The sequence below is a fragment of the Eutrema salsugineum genome, unplaced genomic scaffold (assembly GCF_000478725.1).
Source record: "Eutrema salsugineum unplaced genomic scaffold, Eutsalg1_0 scaffold_5, whole genome shotgun sequence".
NCBI lineage: Eukaryota > Viridiplantae > Streptophyta > Magnoliopsida > Brassicales > Brassicaceae > Eutrema > Eutrema salsugineum.
This window is the reverse complement of record NW_006256612.1, coordinates 5,805,448-5,827,332: the sequence shown is the minus strand read 5'-3', so window position 1 is coordinate 5,827,332 and position 21,885 is coordinate 5,805,448. Positions and strand designations below refer to the sequence as shown.

General features: G+C 39.6%; 8 protein-coding genes and 1 non-coding gene across 11 annotated transcripts; 3 read left to right on the top strand and 6 right to left on the bottom strand.

Moving 5' to 3' along the window:
* Nucleotides 1-852: 852 nt before the first annotated feature.
* LOC18992322 (CRIB domain-containing protein RIC2) lies at nucleotides 853-2,041 on the bottom strand. The gene is made up of 3 exons (XM_024153214.1): nucleotides 1,814-2,041; nucleotides 1,586-1,717; nucleotides 853-1,147 (listed from the first exon to the last, which is right to left on the bottom strand). Exons 1-3 carry the CDS (start codon nucleotides 1,929-1,931, stop codon nucleotides 963-965), a joined length of 435 nt encoding a protein of 144 aa, XP_024008982.1. The 5' UTR covers nucleotides 1,932-2,041; the 3' UTR covers nucleotides 853-962.
* Nucleotides 2,042-2,913: 872 nt separating this feature from the next.
* Nucleotides 2,914-4,819, bottom strand: LOC18992321. 2 transcript variants are annotated; one of them, XM_006415705.2, is made up of 5 exons: nucleotides 4,485-4,819; nucleotides 4,058-4,161; nucleotides 3,784-3,897; nucleotides 3,334-3,417; nucleotides 2,914-3,128 (listed from the first exon to the last, which is right to left on the bottom strand). In XM_006415705.2, the coding sequence occupies exons 1-5, from the start codon at nucleotides 4,726-4,728 to the stop codon at nucleotides 3,072-3,074; spliced, it is 603 nt and encodes a 200-aa protein (XP_006415768.1). In that variant the 5' UTR covers nucleotides 4,729-4,819; the 3' UTR covers nucleotides 2,914-3,071. The 2 variants fall into 2 exon arrangements, with proteins under 2 accessions (XP_006415768.1, XP_024008422.1); XM_024152654.1 differs by having other exon boundaries at nucleotides 4,058-4,158; nucleotides 4,485-4,785.
* A 189-nt stretch (nucleotides 4,820-5,008) lies between these two features.
* LOC18992320 (mitochondrial import receptor subunit TOM20-2) lies at nucleotides 5,009-6,852 on the bottom strand. Its single transcript, XM_006415704.2, has 6 exons — nucleotides 6,640-6,852; nucleotides 6,175-6,253; nucleotides 5,921-6,090; nucleotides 5,775-5,822; nucleotides 5,532-5,627; nucleotides 5,009-5,454 (listed from the first exon to the last, which is right to left on the bottom strand). Exons 1-6 carry the CDS (start codon nucleotides 6,736-6,738, stop codon nucleotides 5,326-5,328), a joined length of 621 nt encoding a protein of 206 aa, XP_006415767.1. The 5' UTR covers nucleotides 6,739-6,852; the 3' UTR covers nucleotides 5,009-5,325.
* Nucleotides 6,853-8,049: 1,197 nt separating this feature from the next.
* Nucleotides 8,050-9,522, top strand: LOC18992319 (60S ribosomal protein L17-1). The gene is made up of 5 exons (XM_006415703.2): nucleotides 8,050-8,118; nucleotides 8,224-8,260; nucleotides 8,365-8,405; nucleotides 8,845-9,075; nucleotides 9,176-9,522. Exons 1-5 carry the CDS (start codon nucleotides 8,116-8,118, stop codon nucleotides 9,392-9,394), a joined length of 531 nt encoding a protein of 176 aa, XP_006415766.1. The 5' UTR covers nucleotides 8,050-8,115; the 3' UTR covers nucleotides 9,395-9,522.
* LOC112084196 lies at nucleotides 8,481-8,609 on the top strand. Its single transcript, XR_002898154.1, has one exon. It is a non-coding gene; the product is annotated as a small nucleolar RNA snoR74 (small nucleolar RNA).
* Nucleotides 9,523-9,793: 271 nt separating the features above from the next.
* LOC18992318 (putative F-box/kelch-repeat protein At1g27420) lies at nucleotides 9,794-11,226 on the top strand. Its single transcript, XM_006415701.2, has 3 exons — nucleotides 9,794-10,227; nucleotides 10,377-10,600; nucleotides 10,678-11,226. Exons 1-3 carry the CDS (start codon nucleotides 9,794-9,796, stop codon nucleotides 11,055-11,057), a joined length of 1,038 nt encoding a protein of 345 aa, XP_006415764.1. The 3' UTR covers nucleotides 11,058-11,226.
* Nucleotides 11,227-11,379: 153 nt separating this feature from the next.
* On the bottom strand, nucleotides 11,380-17,630 carry LOC18992317. Of its 2 annotated transcripts, none has more exons than XM_024151973.1 (10): nucleotides 17,317-17,630; nucleotides 16,839-16,909; nucleotides 15,805-16,671; nucleotides 15,594-15,684; nucleotides 15,445-15,519; nucleotides 14,625-15,314; nucleotides 12,383-14,488; nucleotides 12,235-12,280; nucleotides 11,983-12,128; nucleotides 11,380-11,886 (listed from the first exon to the last, which is right to left on the bottom strand). In XM_024151973.1, the coding sequence occupies exons 1-10, from the start codon at nucleotides 17,384-17,386 to the stop codon at nucleotides 11,600-11,602; spliced, it is 4,449 nt and encodes a 1,482-aa protein (XP_024007741.1). In that variant the 5' UTR covers nucleotides 17,387-17,630; the 3' UTR covers nucleotides 11,380-11,599. The 2 variants fall into 2 exon arrangements, with proteins under 2 accessions (XP_024007741.1, XP_006415763.1); XM_006415700.2 differs by having other exon boundaries at nucleotides 15,609-15,684; nucleotides 17,317-17,629.
* A 247-nt stretch (nucleotides 17,631-17,877) lies between these two features.
* LOC18992316 lies at nucleotides 17,878-19,114 on the bottom strand. Its single transcript, XM_006415699.2, has 2 exons — nucleotides 18,906-19,114; nucleotides 17,878-18,215 (listed from the first exon to the last, which is right to left on the bottom strand). The coding sequence occupies exons 1-2, from the start codon at nucleotides 19,050-19,052 to the stop codon at nucleotides 18,117-18,119; spliced, it is 246 nt and encodes an 81-aa protein (XP_006415762.1). The 5' UTR covers nucleotides 19,053-19,114; the 3' UTR covers nucleotides 17,878-18,116.
* Nucleotides 19,115-19,482: 368 nt separating this feature from the next.
* On the bottom strand, nucleotides 19,483-21,457 carry LOC18992315 (probable beta-1,4-xylosyltransferase IRX10). Its single transcript, XM_006415698.2, has 4 exons — nucleotides 21,216-21,457; nucleotides 20,620-21,008; nucleotides 20,235-20,476; nucleotides 19,483-20,131 (listed from the first exon to the last, which is right to left on the bottom strand). The coding sequence occupies exons 1-4, from the start codon at nucleotides 21,307-21,309 to the stop codon at nucleotides 19,618-19,620; spliced, it is 1,239 nt and encodes a 412-aa protein (XP_006415761.1). The 5' UTR covers nucleotides 21,310-21,457; the 3' UTR covers nucleotides 19,483-19,617.
* Nucleotides 21,458-21,885: the final 428 nt, after the last annotated feature.

Sequence of the window (21,885 nt, the reverse complement as noted above, 5' to 3'; positions counted from 1 at the left end):
ATCAGTACCTACATATACTATATTGATTTTGTGCTATAATAAAAGCATGCATGAAATATCGACTTAGGATTGCTACAGAACGATCAACGCATCCCCATTCACCTATGATTTAACTGATCATTTGCTGTTTTTTTTTTTTTGAACATTATCATTTGCTGTTTTGCAGCTTTCTATTTTTGTCTTGGATATGGTAATATTTTGTTTTGTAGGAATTTAAATTTTGTTTCTCAATGAAAAAACTAGGTACAATTTTTTTTTTGGCAAAACTGAAACAGAATTAATATTAGAAAATTCTATATTCATTTTTGAGATCTTAAAGCTGTGGAGATTCTTGATATCGGAGAAGTGTAATCATGTATCTTATAGACTTAACGAGCTGTGCCATTGAGGAATGATGGTGTTTGACGAATATGGTATTTTCCCCGTACATGTACTTAAGATAATTGAAATCGTTGTTTGCAGCATAAATTTTGTTTTCTAATAGAGTTTTTTTTTTAGATTTTTTTTTTAAATTCAGTTTGAGAAAAGCTTTCTTAACATAGCTAGATCAACATATATAATATAGAAAATCGACAAGAACGAAAAAATGATTTCCTCTTATAAATGGCAACGAGCTTTATACTCAATTAAGATCCATCCATGTAACTAAGTACTTGTACGTTTGTTTTTCTCTACAAATAGCATTATCAGTAATTTGAAGCTTTCTTTGTTTTTTTTTTTGAAACAATGTTTTGCCAATTGTAAATTTTAGCACACGTGACATGTTTTTTTATAAAGTGGATGAGTGGTGATGGTGAAAGATAAAACCGGCAAAGAATAGTAGGGTCATATTTTTGAGAGTCATTATTTGAAAAGGCTTTGAGGTATTTATTTACTTGCAACCGAAAAAGCTGTTACGACTAAGAAACTATTTGCATAACAATTAAAAGAAATGTAATTAAGTTGATTTTGGTAGAAGAAAATCAGACGGCGGTGAGATGGAAACCGGCGAATGGAAATGATGAGGAGGAGGAGGAGGTGGCGGTGGAGGAACAGACGTCAAAAGTGGTCATGGTTCCATCTACTCCGATGTGGCTCAAGTGCTTCACGTCCGTCGGAAACCCTATCTCCATCTCCGCCTCTCTCTCTTCTCTCTCCTCTTCATAACCTGCTCATTTATTCCAAAAGAACCCCAAGATTATACATACTTAACAGTTCACACTAGAGTTTACTTGTTGTGTTAATTGTATAAAAGATAACAAGATCTCTTCCTTCGACTTTACTTATTTGTATGGATTTAAACTATGGATTATATATGGTAAACGAGGTTGAAACCCATACAAAATCATAGGTCAGTCAAAATTTCATTTTTTAGTGTTGAAACACCTTCATAGGCTCAAGTGCTTAACCCATATGATTGTCTAATGCATTATTTCTGCGCAAACAGCAAGAATACGATTTAATTTGGTACGGAATCTCTAATTTATAAGGCTTCATAAACATTTTACACTTTTAGATTATCTGTTTCAGAAACCCTTTTACGAAATGTTGTGTTCCCAATATGAAATGGTATATATGAAAAAAGAGAGTAGAAAAAAGGACATACGTATGAAAAAGTGAGCAAAACTCTTGAAGCTTCGAATAATTTTGTAGATACCATCTGAAATATTAGCACCGTTGTTCTCTATCTTTGTATCTTCTTTTTGAAACAAGCCATATTCATCACCTTCTTCTCTTCCTTAATGGATAAACCCGAAAAGGGCAAAAGAATAAGAAAAAAAAAAGAAGCAAGGAAATATGAAAAAAAAAGGGACGAGAGTGTAGCAGAAGGTACTCTTGATGAGTTGGTTTGGTTTCTTGTGTTGATGTGTAGAAGCCACGGCGACGCTAGATTGCGTTAAACACCCCAACGAGAAGGGCAATACCACACATCGCTCCATCCGATCTTTCATTTCTTGTTCTTGATGCTTCTTGCTACACTCGAAATGTGAGTGAAAATGTTTCTATGTATAAAAATATGTAAAATGTGATATTAGCGTGTGTGAGTTGTATGAAATGATGGAAAAAGTGAGGGATTTTTGTTAGGGGTTTATATTGCAATCTCGTGCGTGTTTGTGGCTTTGTAAGCAAGTTAGAATCATTATTACATTGAATAATTTTTGTAATTCCTAACCCAATGAAAGATTAGACAGAGGGAGAGTGTCATTATTGAGTATGCTTGAGGATGCTTTTAGTTGGCCAACAGTGCCACTTAACCTAATTTCAAGATTAAAAGATTCACGATAAACCATTTCCTCACCTTCCACTTTATCTCCTTACCCAATAATCTCCATCTTCGTATTTTTAATCAATACCATAATTAGACTAAAACAGTTCTCTTGCCACAAGTTCATTTTAGAGACACACATTTACGTCTACAGCAACCTCAAACAGCTTTTCATCTTTATAAAAGAAATACACACTGTTTAGGATTTACCTTTTTTCAATCCTTGAAATTCAAAAACCGGGCCGACCAACTCAGCAAACCGGTAAACCTCTGACTAACTCGACTAGATGAAACCCAATTGGTGGTGGGTAATAAAGTCTGTGGATATGTAAACAGACCAACGCAACCGTAAGAGTTACAACCTAATTATGCTTGCTTCTCTGCCTTAGAATTTCAGGTTATGTAACCATTCATTAAAAAGAGCTTCTGATTCATCATCAACTCAGAATATCTATATTGATATTTCAATTGTTTCTGTATCCAGACGGTATTAAACTATATAGTCCTCGAGTTTATCAGTCATTTGGCTTATCTTTTTCTCGACTCTGGGCCCTCTCTTGTAAAAGAAGCCACAATTTTCTGGTCATTAATCTTAGAACCAACTCCAACTCTATTTCGGAGAGATAAAATGGAATTTTCCCACCAAATATATATTATAATTTGATGAATTCCCCAAGAAAATGTAATAAAACACCGGCATACATAGTTGGTATAGATCAGCAAGAAGCCAAGAATAAAATAAATGATGGCCTTACACTGCATAATTTACATAGTCGCAATGGAGAAGTAAGAAGAGGTAAGACCCGTGATTCTACACTCTTTAAACCTACAAGAAGTATTTCATTCTTTCGTCTCTCCTCATTGCATTATACACAGCTTGAACCTGTCAAACCAATCAACACAAGTTTTTATCACACCTATCTTCAACTCCAAACTTTCTCTCATACTTCGTAAATTGGGTTTGATTCTCTATATGCTTCTTATGCCTATTTACCCACATATTGCTTTCCATATGTGTGTGTGTGTGTGTGTGTGTGTGTGTGTGTCAAAGAGAGAGAGAGAGAGAGAAACAGGGAAATGGGAAAAACCTGCTCGCTAGAGACAACTCGGATAGGGCCAATATTCACCGACACATATTTGCCTTTGCTTGATAGTGTCTGCTTTACACAATCCTTTGATGGGGGCAAAAAACATAGATACACGGATTAGTAGGATTCTTGTCTTCTCAGGATTAGAATATTGCTTGAAAGACATTACATAAATATATATTCTAATATGATTCTTTTAATGGAGTAATAGCTCACATCCAAACATAACATAATATAGGAATAAACAGTTAGCAGCTAAGCTACTGCACAATACTAAGCATAGACCAAAGCAAGAGAACAAAAGCAATATACTATGTAAGTACTGATTCTATTTGAGCTAGCATGTTTCCAATCTGCAGACTGATAATCAGAAGAGTTAATATAACAAATCTCGTTTCATGTGCCTAAAGCATCATACCGAATGATGTATTCAAGAGGAAAAAAAGTTACCTCTGGGATTTGTCGATCAATAACAGATTCAACAGCAACAACCATAGCATGAACAAAGTCATCGCCACCAGTCCCGATCGCAGTAAAGCCTCTATCCGTTGGGTATGTATTGACCTGGCAAAGTAAAACGCCAGCCTCGAGTCAGACAATATCCATTAGTGACTGCATTCCAAATCTACAGGGCCTTCACAAACACCAGCACATAGTATTTGAAGGCAAAAAAATAAAGACCAACTCTGACCAAACAAGAATAAAGATTTTCTGCAAGGGATACCTTCTGGTCAAGTTCGAGCCAGTCTTTAGCAGACTCATCAGCCACAGTGCCTCCGATAATCATATTAGTAGTCTTCCCTACCCTCCCATCAGTCTTTGACACTTCTGCATCCCAATCAGCAAAATGAATCAAAGTATTATTAATAAACTAGTACTCGTGACTCTTCACCATTCAAGCTTTGATTGTTCTAAATTCCCTAAAGAATCACCCACTAAGTGCAGGATTAGTTAATCGAATATACTACAGTTTGTTTTAGTCCCGTAGTATCGAGCAAATATTCGCGTGCATATCAATAGAACCTACAAATCCGTTTTCCATTTCGTCACAGATCCAAACCATATCGCATCCGATAGCCAAATCAATCTCGGCCAAGCAAACAAAATCACTCAAAACGAGGTACTAGGGAGAAATTTCATAGAGCAAACACCTGAAATCGCCTTGAGAACAGCTTCTTGAGGCGGGCCTTGCTCGGATTGATCGTTATTGGTGCAATTGAGCCGAGGGACCGGGTCGGGAACAGAGGCAAAACCACTGAAACTTAGACTCTTTGGCGCCGGGAACAATCCATGGACCGGAAAAGACGCCGGAGAAGGAGGGAGAAAGAAGCACCTACTTGAAGTCCGACGTGATTCCGATAGGAAAACGGAACGCAGTATCGTTTTGCAAGCCATTTTTCTCAAGCTAGCTCTTAGGAGATGATGAGTCGTACAAGCTTAACGCTGCTGCGTTTGGTTAATTTATGCCCCTTAGGTTTACGCGTCTTGTGTAAAAGTAAAACCATCTCCAATTGTTTTGGAGTTTTGTTGAATTGTAAGCTTCACGTATTCAACAATCATATAATTGGAGTCATTTTAGTTGTTAATCACATACTATTATTTGTTGGAAGATTTGATCAATCCTTTAAGACTAGAGGATCGTAAGAACACAGAATTACCCTTTTTTCAGAGCTTATTGTTACAGTATTATCTTCTGTAAATAAGAAACTCATATGGAAACTGTGTGTACACCTTGTGTTCGTGCCACAAAACCAGAACATAACTGCATAGCTCAAAGCTCATACTAATGGCAAAATACCTTTCTCTTACCCCTACGAGGAACGCATACGAAAGAAACAAACATCCTAAATAATTAAGTAAGAAAAACAAATTTGATGGATGTGTACACGATCTGCTCGGTAAACAAAAACAGTAGCCAGAAACGTTACTCTCTTCAAACTTAGAACAAGGTTCTGTTGTTGTGGGGGCGAGGAAAATGTAAGTAGGAGCTTTTTATCTAGCAGGAGGTGGAGGGCCAAGGGATTTAGCCATGTTAATCCAAGCAACAATCCCAACAGCGAGAATTACCCAACCGCATACATCATATGTGAAGTCATAGTTCTTCTTCTTCTTCTTACCGCCCTGCAAATTCCTCACATATGAGATTCTTTCACTTTCTTGCTTACTAGATTACCAGCAATAACACTGTGATAACTTACGCTAGCATTTGATGAAGCTGAAGGACCTCCTCCTCCACCACCTAGTACCTGCTGTCCCATTCCATGCCTATTTATCTCCACATGCAGTTCCGGGGCCTATTCCCATATAGACATATTAAGGTTTTAGGTTTAAAAACATGTCATCAACATAAAACAGATACAAATGATTCTCAACTCGGTTTATCTATTGTAAAAACAATATGATTAATGTTATGACATAAAGATTGAAGTTGAAAATAGTACCTTCGCTGCAACCTCCAAGGACTTGCGATATAGCTCATTACCTGGATCCTAAGAATGTAAAAAGCAAATAAAAAGTAAGCAGTTTATCACGCTACACTCATAGCAATATTGTTGTCATTACAAAACCATAAAGACTGAAGATGTACCTCATTTTCCGCTCTTTGGAAATAGTCAGTGGCTTTATCAAAGTGACCTTTGGCTCCATCGGCATCTGGAATCAGAAATGCGTGAGAAGTGTAGGCGTTCCCAATACACCAAAGAGCCTGATGCTTCCTTGGATTCAATGTCAATGCCGCTTCCAACTTGGAAATAGCATCTACATGATCAATGAACATTTTGAGCAAATTAAAAAGCGGATGTGAAGCAAAAGATGATTTAAAGCTTTAAGAAGAAAGCATACCATTTAACATCTGCTTCGCATCAGGAACATTCTGGAACTGCGAAAGTTCAAGTAATGCTCCACCCCACTTCACCAAATTCTGCATAAAATAAAATATCCATAAAATCTTTTTCTTGATTTAAGAAACAATCTTAAGGAATCAGAGAAAATCATTATCTCAATCTCATCACCCCAATTCTAATATTTCCTTTGAAGTAATAGCCCAGCCAATCGACTCAAGTGTTGATAGGTAAATGAAGTAGGGTCGTATTCATTATCATGAGCAAATGATTCAAGCTGTTTTCAAATTCATACGCGACATTTCAATGAATTCAAGACCCAAAGTACACACATAAGTGATTACTAACAATACAGAGTAAACATCACACACACACGCAAACAAAAACCAATGAAGACAATCAAGTAATCCATTTTTATTCAACATCATTGTGAAAATCATATAATCAAGAGGAGACTGGTACAAACCTCGGAATCGAGAGGATCTTTCTCGTACTGAGTCTCACAAGCTTTACGAGCATGCTCGAACATAAGAAGCCTTTCAAAGTCGGCGGCAGAGAATTCCATCGTGAGATGCAGGGGAAAGACAATCTAGGTTTCGCTTGATTCTGTTACTGGGGAGAGAGATTACAAGACCTCGAAAACGAAAACAAGTTCGACTGTGTAACACATTTGTGTGAGGGTTTTAAGCCTACAATTCGTGGATGTTTGTAACACGTTATTGGGCTTTAAGTGGACTTTCTTATGGGTCTTTTGATGCTATCTTTCCTTGGTAAACGCTCCATTCCATGTGTTCTCTCACTAGTATGTACTTCACTGGTAAACATAAATCCAATCAAAAATTTTATTAAGTTCTCACTAGTATGTACTTGGTTGTTCCAATGTGAGAGCGAGATATACGTTACGACAGAATTAAGAAGTTTTTACTTCTTCTTCACCATTTCCGTCAGGTTGTGTTTTTAACCTTTGTTGATGTTCTACCGAAGGCTAAAGCAAGCCATCGGAATTCTGTACAAAAATAAAATATTTTGTTTTTTTTTCTTTCTCCAGTTGTCTCAGTGTTTATCAATTATAAATTGCAAATTCTATGGAATCCATTTAAAATTACCAATCGACTAGTGAACACGTCCGCACCTTACACGGGTTGATATTGATTGTTTAAAAATTTTGTAGTAGTTTAGATTAATTTGTTTTCTTATTTTTTATTGTTAAATATATTTATTTGTTTGATTTCATTGCATTTTTAATGTTTGAAGACATGATGCGGACTATAAATACTATTATTGTTTTTTCATCCATTGAGCTGATGTATTTTTTGAATGAGCATATGAACTATATATATATATACATAATAATCAAGAGAACACAATCATAATGATTTGAAGTACCGTACAAATTTATTTGAAGAAGAAGGAAGATGTTAAACAATTTAGAAGGGTGTGAGAAATTAAAAAGAAGTCGTGTACAGATTTATATTATATTTGAAGTCGAAAGCCCTAATACAGATATCACAAATATCGTCCTTCCATTAGACATTTCATTTACTGATTTTTACGTTTTCATTAGATTTAACTATATATAAGGTTTTTAAAATTTGAAAATAATTTGATTGACAATGGAATGAAATAAAAAACCACAATAACTTCGAGCTATATGTTTTAGGTTATTTTAACTATCATCTAAATATTATCCTTTTCCCAGTTAAAAAATTACATGTAATTGAAAATCATCCCATAAAATAAATATATAGATAACACACTCGAGTTGTGAAAATCATCCTCTAAAATAGCCCATTTATTAAGTTAGGCGAAGCAGCCCAATAGGCCCATGAAGTTGAACCCACCTAGATTAGGGTTTCATATGTCTCCCTTATATATAAACAATCTCGAAAATTAAGAGGAAGAAACCTAGTCTCTTCTCCGTCAGTTCTTCTGTTTGGCCGTCATGGTAAGTGCTTATTACACTCTTTACCAAGTTCTCTTTACCAAGTTTTCGCTCACAATCTGTGCCTATATTCTTATGTTCTGTGCATTCGTATTGCTTTTTCTTCAGGTGAAGTACTCGCAAGAACCCGACAATTCCACCAAATGTGAGAAACTCTTTCTTTGTTCTTATTTAGCTCACTGTTATTGCGTTTTGGGAGTGATGCATGATTATTAATTTCAAATGGTTTCGATTGCTATGTTTTTGCAGCTTGCAAGGCGAGGGGAGCCGATCTCAGGGTCCACTTCAAGGTAAACATCTTGTGCCGATATTGGATCTCGAAAAAATGAATCAAATTTGCTTGTAGATAGAACAAACCTGATTAGCAAAAAGCAGGGCTCTGCTTGTACATAACAGAGCTCACGTAAATGTCAGGAAAATCGAATTGGTCATCGTGATTGGGTGAACCTACGTTTCTTCTAATAGCTGATGGTTCAGTACATGATGGTACATTTTAGCTCAAAGTATTGTTCTTTTTTATTTATTAGCTGCCTTTTTTAATTGGTTTCATTAATTTATAAGTAGCTCGTGATCTCGCAATCAAATGGTTATAGCTATACTCTGCTTTAAAATCTTGCATTTTCAAAAGTTTAATCATTTCTACCGTTGTATACAATTTAAGATGCTTAAGGTTTTGTGAATCTAATAGTGTTATCTTGTCTTTGTTGTAAATTTGATTTGTGTGAACAGAACACTAGGGAGACAGCGCATGCCATAAGAAAGCTACCATTGAACAAGGCCAAAAGGTACTTGGAAGATGTGATAGCTCACAAGCAAGCTATCCCCTTCACACGTTTCTGTCGTGGTGTGGGTCGTACTGCTCAGGCGAAGAACAGGCATTCAAACGGTCAAGGTCGCTGGCCTGCTAAATCCGCTCAGTTCGTTCTTGATCTTCTCAAGAACGCTGAGAGCAATGCTGAGGTGACGTTGGACTCTAACTCTACTCTACAGTTTTGTTTCTTTTAAAGTGATTTGGCGGTTCTGTTCCGTTTCTAATGATAATCCATTTGATGTTCATCAGGTGAAAGGTTTGGACGTCGATGCCCTCTTCATTTCACACATCCAAGTGAACCAAGCAGCAAAACAGAGACGGAGGACATATCGTGCTCATGGAAGAATCAATCCTTACATGTCAAACCCATGCCACATTGAGTTGATTCTGTCAGAGAAGGAAGAGCCTGTGAAGAAAGTGCCCGAGACTCAGCTTGCAGCCAAGTCAAAGAAAGGAACCTCGTCTTGAGCCTTAATAGTCAGTAGTATTTGTGAGTCAGCTCTGTTACAACGTTTGATACATTTTGTTCGCTTTTGTTTCTATAAAGACAAAGTTGCCAATTTAAAGACATATATGATGATTGGTTTTTGGATTGATGCTTCACTTTTGCTTTATTGATTAACCAATACAGAACTTGAAAGTAAGGGAAAATGAGTTGAATCTTCCCCCTGGTTTATTAAAACTTACAATGATTAATCAGCCTAATAATGTTGATTGAATTATGAGTTTGTGTATAAGTCTCGTGATTTTAAAATCGAAAATGCACACTTGGTCAATGTTATCCAAGTGATTATCTAAAGTCAGAGTCTTTTTATAGCAATTTTTGAACTTTATAAATGAAGCAACAAAACGTGAACGGCAATTAAAATGGTGATGGAGTCGTCGTCGGCGATCATACCCGGCTTGACGGACGACGCAGCGGAGCTCAGCCTCTCGCGAATCCCGCGCTCTAGCTTCCGGAGCGTTTCCCAGGTCAGCCGGCGATGGAGGACATTCCTCAGGAGCGATCATTTCGCTGCCATCCGAGAGTTGACCGGAACTGTTGAGGAGTTCATGTGTGTTCTGATGGAAAGCGAGTGTGGAAGAGACGTGTACTGGGAGGTTTTCGACGGCTCCGGGAACAAACTGGGACTGATCCCTCCCGTCCCTGGACCTTTGAAGCGCGGTTTCGGCGTCGCTGTGCTCGATGGCGGGAAGATCGTTTTCATCGGAGGATACACGGAGGTCGAAGGCTCTGGGATCAATAGCACCACCGTCTCTGCTTCTGCCGATGTTTACGAGTTCGATCCTGCTGCTAACAGGTCTTCTTTCTTTCCTTAATCCCCTTTAGAAATGATTCTTCTAATTTTAATTTTGAGCAATGAGTAAGTGAAGAGGTTTTCCTTTAAGACAAAACCAGATTTGGGAATGAAACTTAAGTCTTGATTTCTTGTCGGAATGATAATAACAGCTGGAGAAAACTGGCGGGGATGAACATACCACGCTACAACTTTGCATTTGCTGAAGTGGACGGCCTTTTGTATGTGATTCGAGGCTATTCAACAGATGCTTATAGCCTCTCCAACTCGGAAGTATACAACCCGGAAACTAACCAGTGGAGCATTATGGATTGTCCAAACCGCCCGGTCTGGCGTGGCTTTGCATTCTCCTTCAATTCCAAACTCTACGCTGTAGGTAAGGTTAAGAAAAATGCCGGCAATGGACACTTGTTGAACTTAGTTTTGCTCACGTAATTTGATGTAATCTTTCAGGGAATGGATCGAGATTCATCGACGTATACGACCCAAAAACGCAGACATGGGAAGAGTTAAACTTGGAGAAATCAGTGTCGGTCTATTCCTATACTGTTGTGAGGCACAAAGTGTATTTCATGGACAGGAACATGCCGGGACGTCTGGGAGTGTTTGATCCAGAAGAGAGTTCATGGAGCTCGGTGTTTGTGCCTCCGAGAGAGGGAGGTTTCTGGTTCAGACTAGGGGAATGGAACAATAAGGTTTTGCTGTTCTCACGGGTTTGTGGACATGAGACCTTAATGTATGATCTTGATAAAGAGACAGGGTCCAAGTGGAGAGTGTGTGATCAGATTAAACCATCTGCTTCTCAATTGACCAGCGTTCTCATCAACTTCTGATCTTCTCTTTTTAACTTCATTCTTTTCCAAACAAGTCTTTGACCTTTTGGCACTGTGAGTTTGTGTGTTTGGCCAAAAATGTCCCCAATTTCTCAACTTTGTCAATGATACATGTATTTGTTGTGTGTGTATACTAATCTTGTGTAAATATAAATGTTTCCACATTTGCTTCGACATCCCTTCACTTATGAGAAATAAATTTTTATTGTTTACTTGTATATGCCATTCTCGATTTTAATGCAAGTTGTCTGTTTTCTAACCGTTAAACAACCTTAAAGACATTTAAAGATTCTGTACAAAAGAAAAAAATTTCTCCAAACAATTTCTCAAAAAAGCATTATTCTTTCTGAAACAGAGGGAGAGAATTCTTTACAAGAAAACATCTGTTTATTTATTGTCTCCCATGTTTTAATGTGAGCGAAGAACTCAAATGTGTCTGAAAAAGATCTATCTATATATTCTATAAGCCTAAGAAGTATGAAAAGCTATCTGTAAAAAGAAGATTTTTGTACAAAGAGAGAAGTGAAGAGAAGAGAGAGAGGTTAGAAATCATCAGCGCGGTGAATCTCGCCCATAAGAATGCGATTGCTAGCGACTTTGAAACCGAGGAGAGCTGGATCAAGCTGCCTCCCTTTCTTCCCTTTCTTCTTCCCTCCGCCTTTGCCTCCTTCGTTGGCTGCATCTGATAACGATGACTCGGCCACCTTCTTCATGCTCATGCTCATGCTACTTCCACTACTCTTCTTCAACATCTCACTGAACGAAGACGCCTCTGCCGTCGTCGTCCCTTTGTTCCCCGCTCCTCCTGCTTCCCGTCTCCCACCTCCTCCTGATCGATATCATACAGAACTCCTCCTAAGTCTCATAGATACCAGATGCGTACAAAAAAGAAAAGGATATATCCTTGAGATGATAAGAAAGATACCTTCAACTCCACTATACGAAGAAGTGGCTGTCCTGCTAGCTGTGTCGGACATATGCTCGAGCAATCCCTCATGCGACGATGACGAATGTGATGACGGAGGCCTTTTTAACATCACTGATTCCTGCCCGTGTGATGCCACTACCAACCTACCAACATAAGAAAACATTTAATCAACATACAGTATGTATATATAGAGAGGGTGCTTTTTACTTGTCTAATCTACTGTTGCTAAGCGTCAGAATACAAATTTACCTATCCTTCCTTCTATCTTCTCCAACTAAGTTGTCGCTGTATGGGTCTGCAGCAAGAGAGTATATCGGGATCAGCCCTCACAATACAAGTCCACCACCCAAACCAAGAATTGGATTTAGGCGTAACAATTACTGTGGAAGATACATACCAGATATATTGAAAGAAGACTGTTGGGCAGGCGTAACAACTGGAAGCTCCCCTTGAACCAAGGACTCTAATTGCTTGCCCATTCTGTCTTTGACTTCAAATGACATCCTTCCCATTCCCTCATTTTTAGGCGGCACATTGTTCCAAGTTTTGATGTCATTCGCGTCTTTATTCATAGCAAACATATTACTCAACGCTTGATGAGTTTCATTCTGTGTTGACCGCCCACCATCCATACTTCCAGAATGCAAGGAACTACTACGATGCAATGATCTCATATAGTTCCCGTCTCCTGGCAATCTGTTTACCTGTTCATCAGAAAATGACTGCGACCCAAAAGTAGATGAAGCGTTTTGGCCACGGCCTGAAGGAGCCATCCTGTCATAGGGTTGCCCACGGTTCAAGCTCGGTGACTCAGCAGATTGATGGCCGGGTCTCTGGTGGAGCAACTCCATAAAAAGCTGCTTTGACTTGTCGTCTGTAGATCCATCTCCCATCCATGAATTGGAATCTTCGCCCAATCTCCTCATTTCTGACCTCATTCTATGATGTTCAGAATCAATATTTGATCTATGAAATTGAGATTCGGCCCAGTCACCAGGTAGCTGTGTATCAGCTCCAGGCCAGCGTTCCCTCGTTGGTTCCAATTGTGCAAAATGCGGTTCACCTAATGGTATACGAGGATTCTGTTGATTGAAACCCGGAGTGGAATTTCCCAATCTGCCAGAAGACTGCATGCGGGCAGTGGCATCCCGCAAGTCTAGACCCTGCGAGAGTCCAAGTACTGCATTCAGATTCATCCCCGGTGCACTTACAGGTAAGGATGCTGATCGCTCAAATGGAAGACCCTGCTCGAATAAATCTTGTCGAACTTGTTGCTGATATGAAATGTTCCGCTCAAGTTGACCAAACTGATCCTCAAAGGGTGGCCTCTGCTGCTGTTGGTGAAAGTCTAGTGGTTCAAATCCCGCAGAAGAGCGGGAGCGGTGGATTCCAAGATGAGTTCTTAGAAGCTGATCATTATGATCAGATGGCCACAGAGGGTCAATATGTCTCTGTTCATCCATTAGTGTATTGTGCCTCACTCCATTTGCCAACTGCATGAGCTGCTCGTGCTGTAGTAGCTGGTGCTCCAAAGACCGGATTGGTTCAGATTGCAGTAGTCCATGTTGAGATTGCATTTGACCGTATTGAGACTGCAGTAGCTGTTCAAGTAGCTCTTTCTGATGGCCTTCATGAGGCAACTGCCCAAAATTTCCTGCGGCTAGTTGCTCAATGTGTGGTGCAAAATTATGTGACGGATAGCCAGAACTCTTCTGCAATTCATTCATTAGCCGCTGCTCTAACAAAATCTGATCAACACTTTTGGATCGCGGAAAGTCATGTGACTGTCCAAACCTTGAATCAGGAGTCTGTCCTTGCAGAATCTGTTGCAAATGAAATTGTCGCGCATGGGACTGTTGTTGCTCCTGTAATAGCTTCTGATGTAATTGATGTTCTTGTTGCAACTGAATCTTCTGCTGCTGTTGCAACTGAAACTTCTGCTGCTGTTGCAACTGAATCTTCTGCTGCTGCTGCTGCTGCTGCAACTGAATCTTCTCCTGCTGCTGCAACTGGAGAGTTATTAAGTGCTCCAGATCCTGAGCTTGATCACTTATATTTAAATGTGACAGCATATCCCGATTATGCAATTGCTGTTGACGATGTTGATTTGATGGAAATTGATCCTCAAGGTTAAAGCGGTTAGATTCATAATCAAACTGCGACATCCGGTTAGCAGCCAGAGCATCGAGAGACATGTTAGGGTCAATTTGTGTATTTTTCCGGGAATCAATGGGCCAATTGTCTATAGAACCAGTAGGCTCCCCCATTGCACCATAAGACCTGTTAGGTAACCGATTAACTGGTGTATTACCGCTCTCTAGCTCAGACCACAACAAACCAAACGGGTGCAGCTTGTTCTCATTTTGATTTCGAGTAGCAGCTTTAGTTGATTCAACAGGAATAGCAGAGTGGCCAGAAAAGTCCATTGAAGCATCATGCATACTTGTCGAGGATTTTACCGACGCATAACCAGAAACTCCAACTCTTCCAGGGAATACGATTTCTGATTTAGAAAAAAAAATACAACAAGATTGTTCAGTTATATGAATACAAAACAATTTAATATGATTATGAGAGAAAGAAATGTGTTCGCCCATACAAATGCACACAAACGAGAAAAGGTTAGCAGCATAACAAACCTTCATCTTGAGCAGAAAAATCCAAAAAACTTCGGTCATCAGCATGTGGTGGTTTCAAATAAGCTTCAGACTCGGACTTTCTATGAAAATTCTCGTGGGCTGAGGGGTTATTGTACATGGAAAATGAAGGAGACGTGTCAGTAATAGAGGATGGACCATTAGACTCTGCTACAGGTGCAATTGATAAACCAGTCTCCGAATTTGCTTTTAAACTGATCCCTTCTAGCTCACTCTTTTGATCACTGATATGGGCATGAACACTTTCTGTCTTTAAATATGACATGACACTGCCTAGATCTTGAAAAGGAGTTCCATCTGGGGCATTTTCCAAGCGAACCTGTAGGTCTGTCCCAAAAAATCCTTGTTCAAACCATGAAATAATGTCAGAACCAACGAACGGTCCCTGAATTACTCCTTGAGGATCAATATACAAGAACATAAACTCGTCAGGTGGTATAGCCCCTTCTGAGTGATTTACTTCAATATCTGGTTCCTGCAGCTTTCCCATGTAATCTTGCTCAAAAGAAGCAACAATGGGTTCGCTTCCGTTTACCACAGAGGATTTATCAAACGCAGATCTAACCGCTTCAGGACTTCCATGAGATACTTGATAACTTTCAGAAGCCACTGAATTCAGTCTTGAGACACTTGAAACACCCAACGGACCTCCATTATGACTACCAAGTAATCCTACAACAATAATTGTTTGGCTTTGTTTCAGATTCCAGAATATATAAGACTTTAAAAATGCCAGCAAACTTATAAGGATGAACCTGAACTACAAAATTCATGATTTTTGAAAGACCTATTAAGCACCTACCCGAATCACGATTATGCATGGAACGATTGTCACCATTCAAAACCCCTAGCAAAGCACCATCCTCTTTTGTCTCACCTGAGTCAGGTCACAGAAGCACTTGTTATATTTTGCTAGGTGGAGGCAACGCAACTAAAGACAAGATAGAATACCTAGACTATTGTTACCTAAGGATTCTTCCCCAGATGAAATGTGAACTTCACTACTAGTGATCCTTCCCTTCCATATACCGTTAAGGCTTGCCTAATAGATGAGATACCCATCAACAGACTCACGAAAAGTTAGTTACAAATAAGAAACAGAAATATTAATGACACACTTATGGAAAAGGAAAATGGAATAAGTTCTCAGTGGGGACCATACCTCTTCTTCAGCATCAGGTGCGATAAAAGCTAGAGGTTCGATCAAAGCAACTTGAGTAATGGAGGCAACTTCCTCCATCTCAATGGGCACCCTACCGAGGGAAGGATCAGGCTTCTGTTTTCTATACAAGTCAAGCAACTTAGCCCTTGGATACTGGTACATAGAGGCTGCAGGGCTTTGTTTACCAGGGATACCTTCACTTCTTAAGAACGCACCAGCACCAATTAAGGTAGTTGAAGAACCCCTCCCAGTTACGGACGCCCTTCCTCGTCCCACGGTGAACCCTAAATGTGAGCCCTCGGTTCGTCCTTTATCAAGTCCAAACCCAGGTGCAGCGCGATAAGAATTGGGCCCACCAGACTGGGGTTCCATTCTATGACGTGGCCTCCATTTGTCACGAGGTTCAGAGTCCCGTTCGCTAGTTGCACGGACGCTGCCAACCGCAGATTGACTTTCCATGTGAGGCTCTTCCTTGTCCTTGTTATTATCTACCTTCTCAGAACGAGTTTCTTTATCTTTGTCTTCAGGACCCCACCGAGATGACCATTTGTTGTCGCGTCGAGGTTCATGTACAGCAGCACGAGAATTAACATCATTCCACCTATCAGAAGATGCAAAGGTTTTACTGTCGCCGGTTTCTCTGCTTGAGACATTGTCAATGCGACGTTCTGATTTTCTTCGATCCCCTTTCCTAGCACTGAGTAAACCAGTTTCTCTTTCCTCCTCACGCCATCTGCGACTTGTTTCATTCTCAGGAACGATTTTCTTCCAGTCCTTTTTGTCTTCTGGTGCATCCAAGCGCCATGCATCCTTCAGATTTGGGTCACTTGGATTTCCCATGGGCACTGGAGTAGGAGATCGAACATCCTACACCATAGCAAGCGCATCACAGAAATTGACCATGAGAACAAAGTGTAAAATGTCACAGGGAAACAGCAAGACTCATCTAACAACTTGTTACTTTGTGGATAAGAAGTTAGAGTACATCAAGGTGAGAAGACAAGAAAAGTGTTTAGGCCTTGATAAGGTATTACCATCTTGCTCTCGCTTGATTTCGTGTAAAGCCACTGCGGAGACAACGGAATGCTGTTATCTGACGCCAATTCTGCAGAAAAGAGAACAATTATAAGGTGGTGGATACTGGATAGGTGAAGGAAATCAGAGAATCCAAACAGATACATAGTCAAGCACTCCTTAGTGCCCGAGTTAAAGGCACGAACAAGTGATTGGTTCTTGTTTCCAGATCCCAAACTCTGGAATTGGGAGTAAAAACAAAAACATGAAGTTGCTAATGTATCTGGACGTAACAAGGTTGATAAAGATAGATTGAAATCGTAGAACCCTAAGCAGCACAAATTAGGTCAAATTTGAAATCTAAACATGCCTGCCGCATCCTAGGGAATTCAGATCCGGAAACCAGACGATTGTCGACATTCAAATCGGTCGAGAATGGAAGGAATTCAAAGAACAGGAACTAAGGAAAAAAAGTCGAGGATTAAGAGAGGGAAGTACCTTTCAAGTGATCAGACGATTTGGACAAGATCAGATCGTCAGGCAGATCGAGCTTCCTTGCTTCGGCCATTGCAGGATTGAAACAACCAACTTCGAGGATACGTGAGAGAAGGAGATGAACGAATAGAAGAAGTAGAAGAAGAAAAGTAGAGGAGAGAGGGTTTTGGGGAGATTTGGCGGAGAGCTTATCGCTGGTTTTGGATTTGCGTTTGGAAGAGAAAGCTTTCGCGGCGAGATCGAGAGTGAGAGAAAGAAACAAACAAGACTGAGTGAAAGGGCGATAAAGGAAAGGCTAAGGAGGCCTTGCGTGACCGATCCGAGTTTGCCCCCAGGTTTTTTTTTTTCCTTTTGTTTTGTCAACCCCAGGTTTTTCTTTTTTTCTTAAAAAAAAATAAAAAATTCATTATTAATATTCGAACGAGTTTCCGTCTAATCATTACCGCATCTATAACCGCAACCACTGACTTGCCCCGGCTGGTTTCAATCCATAGTGTAAGAATTAACCACGTTGATGTTGGCAAGAGTAAGCATTTAAGTAGCTGACGAACAATTTCTTGATGACGACGACAACAACAACAACAAAAGAAGATCAGTACTCAAATCACATTTTGTTTTGGTGTGGGGATGCCTACTCTTAAAAAAAACAAATTAATTCAACATGTAAAACCAATAACCCAACAACACAAGGTTTCAAATATTATTCCTTTGTTAAATCAAGTCAAGACAGAGACTTAATCTACCATTCCTTATCAAATAACTAGGACCATGTTTGTTGTAGCTCCTCTAGCTTCTCTTCCGCCTTACTCGTTTTTTACCGCACTGGTACAGCTTTCTGTGTTGCCAACTCCCGGCGAATTTGATGCATCTGATTCACCACACGCCCTTAGAACAGCCTCATTCTGCAATAGACCCTCTAAACTGTTAAAACTAATTGTGTCTGATGAAGATATAAGAGGGTTTATATATTCGGTGGGAGATTGGACAGATGTTCATACAAGTTGATACATTGACCAAGCTTTGATGCATAACGAAAAACTTTAATCAAAATACTAAATCTCGAGTATAACACGCTGGGATGCACAAGAAGATGAAGCGGTTTTTTATTTAAGAAATCAACTCAAGCATATTGACAAGCTTTAGATGATTTATCAAACACCAAATCGGGGAACAATGACTTCCAAGCGTATGTCTAATTGATCGGTAATGCAAATTCATACTCTGGTTAACTATATAACATAACTAAAGCGGACAAACTCTGTTCTTAGTTTGACAGAGAGATAGAAGTCTAAGGCCTATCAAGAACAAAATCTTGAGCAGCATAAGTGATTACTAAGTAACACAGTTGGTCTTACCATAATTCATTACAACTAATCAAACGAGACCAGATCACATAAACTGAACAATTACCTGTAACAATTTTGCAATCAAATGAATCCATCAACAGTTTCCAACAAGAAAAACCAATAAACACAGTCTTAGTCCATCATTGGCCGAAAATTTTGGAGCTTCTAAAGTAATATAAGCCGATCAAGCCAGAGAAATGAAGCCGGGAAACGCATAAACCCTAAAAAAGTGGAAAAGGAGAGAACCTGCCAAACGCGACGGAGGCGGGTTTTAGCATTGGCTTTACGAGTAGGGGTAAGCTTGATTCGTTTCCAAAGAAGACCACCGGAATCGTGCTTCTTCACTATTTCCATAACCCGAGTTCCCCAAAACGCACCCATTCCTCCTCCCATGGCCGCCTCTCTTTCTCCACTACAAGAGACAAAGCAACCTGTCTTTGATTTGTTTCAGCTTTCCTCCGATCAGCCCATTTACTTGTAAACTAGGCCCATTTCAGTTATATCCGCAAATATTCATATACAACTTGAGGGAACCAGTTTTTTTTTATTACTTAAACAAGTTCAATTTCAAAAATAAAATCATGTACCTAAGAGCTTGTATAAGTACTATCGGGTTTTTTTTACTCACATTCAAATATGTATGTGAGTGAGTTGTTAATAAACATAATTTTTTGGACACCAGGGATTGCTTTAAATTTTCAATCTTGAGTCCATTGTTAGTGGATTTGTTAATTTAACTTATTCGGGTTAGTAAACGTACAAGATTGGCGTTAAAGAGTTTCAAGTTAGTTAGTATTGTGAAGACAAAAAGAATGTAGTACGATCGAGAAGGTGTAAGTGGCCCATGTATTTCGACTGTAATGCTATCTACAAAAACCCATCCACCGGAGAAGGAGTACTAAAAAAGAAACAACATATATGCTCTTATCTCAAAAATAAGACATAACGCTTTCTGGATTTACCAAGGTTTAAGATCACCAACTGGACCAGCAGTCCAGTTCAGTACCTTCTCGCCTGCTTTCAAGTATATGCTTCTGTCGTGTGGTAACTTCCGAGCTAACCCGTTAAGTATCTGATGGAATGCGTCCCCTGGTTGCGCTGGTTGAGGGAAGAGCATGGCTCGTTTCATCGAAGGATTGGCGAGGAGTCTCTGTTTCCTGAGGATCACTTGTGTTGGTATTGAGGTAAGGATCGTGTCTAGTTCAGGGACGTCTTTTTCACCAACAAAGACTCCTATTTCTTCCCAGGGGATGGCGTCTGCGAAAGGCAGTACTATGTCGTCCGCTATAATGACTGGGATGCACCCAAACACAACCGCTTCAACTAGCCTCGGGCTCCATGGAGCCCATCCTAGAGGACATAGACAGAAGATGGATCTTTGCATGTCTTCGTAGTATGTTGTTGGGTGATCTGTTGAGATGTCGAATAAAGGGTTGTTCTTGAAGTTTTCCCACACTGCTGCTCTTGCGCCTCTGTACAAAGAGAGAAACCCCATTCAGCAGATTCCAAGGCTATTTAATTCTAAATGAGGAAAATTGGTTCTTTGGTTTACGAGTCCACTAAGTATATATGTACCTTGCATAATAGCCTCCTTCTGGGTCGTTGTTAACATCGTAGAACAAACCGCGGAAGTAGACAAAGATAGAGCGTGGGATATCTGGAGGAATAAGATGGGCCTGCATCTTCTGTGGGGGTGCAAAAGGTGGAATAGTGATGGAGCCATCGTCCAAACACACATGGTTCCTCTGACCAAATGTCTGAACCAAAGTGGCACGCTGGAGTAGCGGAAGAATCCCTCTTTCAATGGCTTTTTCCTCCTGTTTAACGTCAAATCAAGATTTTTCAGTTTTCCAATTCTACAATCTTATGCAACATCCTCATAAGCAGATGCTCAGTTTCAATATAAGCAAGTACTGATGAACAGCAATCACCAAAGTATATATCTAAATTCATATAGTACCTGATAGTGGAAGCAAGCTCCAAAGTCATGGGGCACAACAAAGAAGTGATCAGCACCTTCAGTTCGATTCCAATAAGGCCAGTTTGATGAGATTAATTGTATGGCGCTTCTCATCATGCGAGGCGATTTAAAAGGCAATGGCAAGCCGGTAGGAGTGAGATCGCAAGTGGGGTAAATCGGAGTGTAGAACCAATCAGCTTCCTCGGGATTACGAGTTCGAACAGGACTAGATAAGAGGAACCTGTGCATGAAAATCTCCGCAGCGAACATGTGTGTGAGACATCGAGGGTCCTTTTGGAGTAGCTTCTTGTTGTACTTGCTTGGGAGCTCGTATACATAAACCTTTAGCCTACCCACTGGATCATCCTCCAAGACATCACCAGCACTTCCTGAATATTCACGGATTTTTCAAAACCTTTTTGAGCTCTCCTACTCAAATCAAATTATATAATAAACCCATTTGAACGAGAAAGCTATCATACCGAATAAACCTCAGATTTCAAATAATTTGAACGAAAACTAATCATTTCTTGAGAAAAGACGAAACTTTAAAGCTAAATCGCAAAATTAGATTGATCAATTCAGCTCTGCATTACCTGAAATTCGCTCCGTACGAACATTATGTTCAGCAGAAGAAGCGGAGAAGAAGAGGAAGAGAAGAATGGCGGAGAGGGAAGAGCGATTCGTCATATCGGACGGAGATGTGAGGGTTGGGTTGGATCCCGGAGAAGACAAGGCATTTAAGGAAAGAGTATCGTTGAGAGGTCATGGGCGCAGTGGTTGACGAGTTTACTTCGGGATTAGGTTTTAGAGGTTTTTTTTTAATAACAAGGAAATGAGGCGAACTTTGAAAATGAAACAGAGAAGCCGATGGAAAACGAAAGATTTGGGGAAATAGCTTCAAGTCACAGATATGTAGAAATTTTGCTTGTCATGTACTACTTTCCCATGACTGTGATGTACTTCTTCTTTCCCATTAATTAAAATGAAAATTCTTTTGACAAAGAAATTGTTCTTAATTTACGTTAAAAAAAATTGTTTTAAGAAATTTAGAAAACCAAAAATAAACTACTTAAATAAATCCGGGAATTTGGACTTTATATAATCTTCCTCGGCTGTGCTAGCTCCTCACAGGGATCTCAGTAAATCCTGGATGTGAGTTTAGGAGTTGTTTTCACCATTAATTATTGATTAGTTAATAGATAGTTGAAGGCCAAACAAACAATCATACGAATTCATTTGTTAGAAACAAGGTCGCGTCCCACC

Bases quoted from the DNA above. Each gene is read 5' to 3' on its own strand.
- LOC18992319 (XM_006415703.2), top strand. The intron at 8,406-8,844 runs GTAAACATCTTG...TTGTGTGAACAG, and splicing joins ATCTCAGGGTCCACTTCAAG to AACACTAGGGAGACAGCGCA. The intron at 9,076-9,175 runs GTGACGTTGGAC...GATGTTCATCAG, and splicing joins ACGCTGAGAGCAATGCTGAG to GTGAAAGGTTTGGACGTCGA.
- LOC18992320 (XM_006415704.2), bottom strand. From the start codon at position 6,738: ATGGAATTCTCTGCCGCCGACTTTGAAAGGCTTCTTATGTTCGAGCAT. The intron at 6,254-6,639 runs GTTTGTACCAGT...TATTTTATGCAG, and splicing joins AAGATCCTCTCGATTCCGAG to AATTTGGTGAAGTGGGGTGG. The intron at 5,455-5,531 runs GTAAGTTATCAC...AGGAATTTGCAG, and splicing joins CAGCTTCATCAAATGCTAGC to GGCGGTAAGAAGAAGAAGAA.
- LOC18992318 (XM_006415701.2), top strand. From the start codon at position 9,794: ATGGTGATGGAGTCGTCGTCGGCGATCATACCCGGCTTGACGGACGAC. The intron at 10,228-10,376 runs GTCTTCTTTCTT...TGATAATAACAG, and splicing joins TTCGATCCTGCTGCTAACAG to CTGGAGAAAACTGGCGGGGA. The intron at 10,601-10,677 runs GTAAGGTTAAGA...GTAATCTTTCAG, and splicing joins TTCCAAACTCTACGCTGTAG to GGAATGGATCGAGATTCATC.
- LOC18992317 (XM_024151973.1), bottom strand. From the start codon at position 17,386: ATGGCCGAAGCAAGGAAGCTCGATCTGCCTGACGATCTGATCTTGTCC. The intron at 16,672-16,838 runs GTAATACCTTAT...GCTATGGTGTAG, and splicing joins AATCAAGCGAGAGCAAGATG to GATGTTCGATCTCCTACTCC. The intron at 14,489-14,624 runs GTTTGTTATGCT...TTTCTAAATCAG, and splicing joins TTTTTCTGCTCAAGATGAAG to AAATCGTATTCCCTGGAAGA.
- LOC18992322 (XM_024153214.1), bottom strand. From the start codon at position 1,931: ATGAAAGATCGGATGGAGCGATGTGTGGTATTGCCCTTCTCGTTGGGG. The intron at 1,718-1,813 runs GTACCTTCTGCT...TTATCCATTAAG, and splicing joins ACCAAACCAACTCATCAAGA to GAAGAGAAGAAGGTGATGAA. The intron at 1,148-1,585 runs GTATGTCCTTTT...ATAAATGAGCAG, and splicing joins TTTTGCTCACTTTTTCATAC to GTTATGAAGAGGAGAGAGAA.
- LOC18992315 (XM_006415698.2), bottom strand. From the start codon at position 21,309: ATGACGAATCGCTCTTCCCTCTCCGCCATTCTTCTCTTCCTCTTCTTC. The intron at 21,009-21,215 runs GTAATGCAGAGC...GTGAATATTCAG, and splicing joins TCGTACGGAGCGAATTTCAG to GAAGTGCTGGTGATGTCTTG. The intron at 20,132-20,234 runs GTACATATATAC...CTCTTTGTACAG, and splicing joins GAAGGAGGCTATTATGCAAG to AGGCGCAAGAGCAGCAGTGT.
- LOC18992316 (XM_006415699.2), bottom strand. From the start codon at position 19,052: ATGGGAGGAGGAATGGGTGCGTTTTGGGGAACTCGGGTTATGGAAATA. The intron at 18,216-18,905 runs GTTCTCTCCTTT...GGTCTATTGCAG, and splicing joins GCCTCCGTCGCGTTTGGCAG to AATGAGGCTGTTCTAAGGGC.
- LOC18992321 (XM_006415705.2), bottom strand. From the start codon at position 4,728: ATGGCTTGCAAAACGATACTGCGTTCCGTTTTCCTATCGGAATCACGT. The intron at 3,898-4,057 runs GTATCCCTTGCA...TTACTTTGCCAG, and splicing joins GGCTCGAACTTGACCAGAAG to GTCAATACATACCCAACGGA. The intron at 3,418-3,783 runs GTAACTTTTTTT...CCCCCATCAAAG, and splicing joins TTGATCGACAAATCCCAGAG to GATTGTGTAAAGCAGACACT.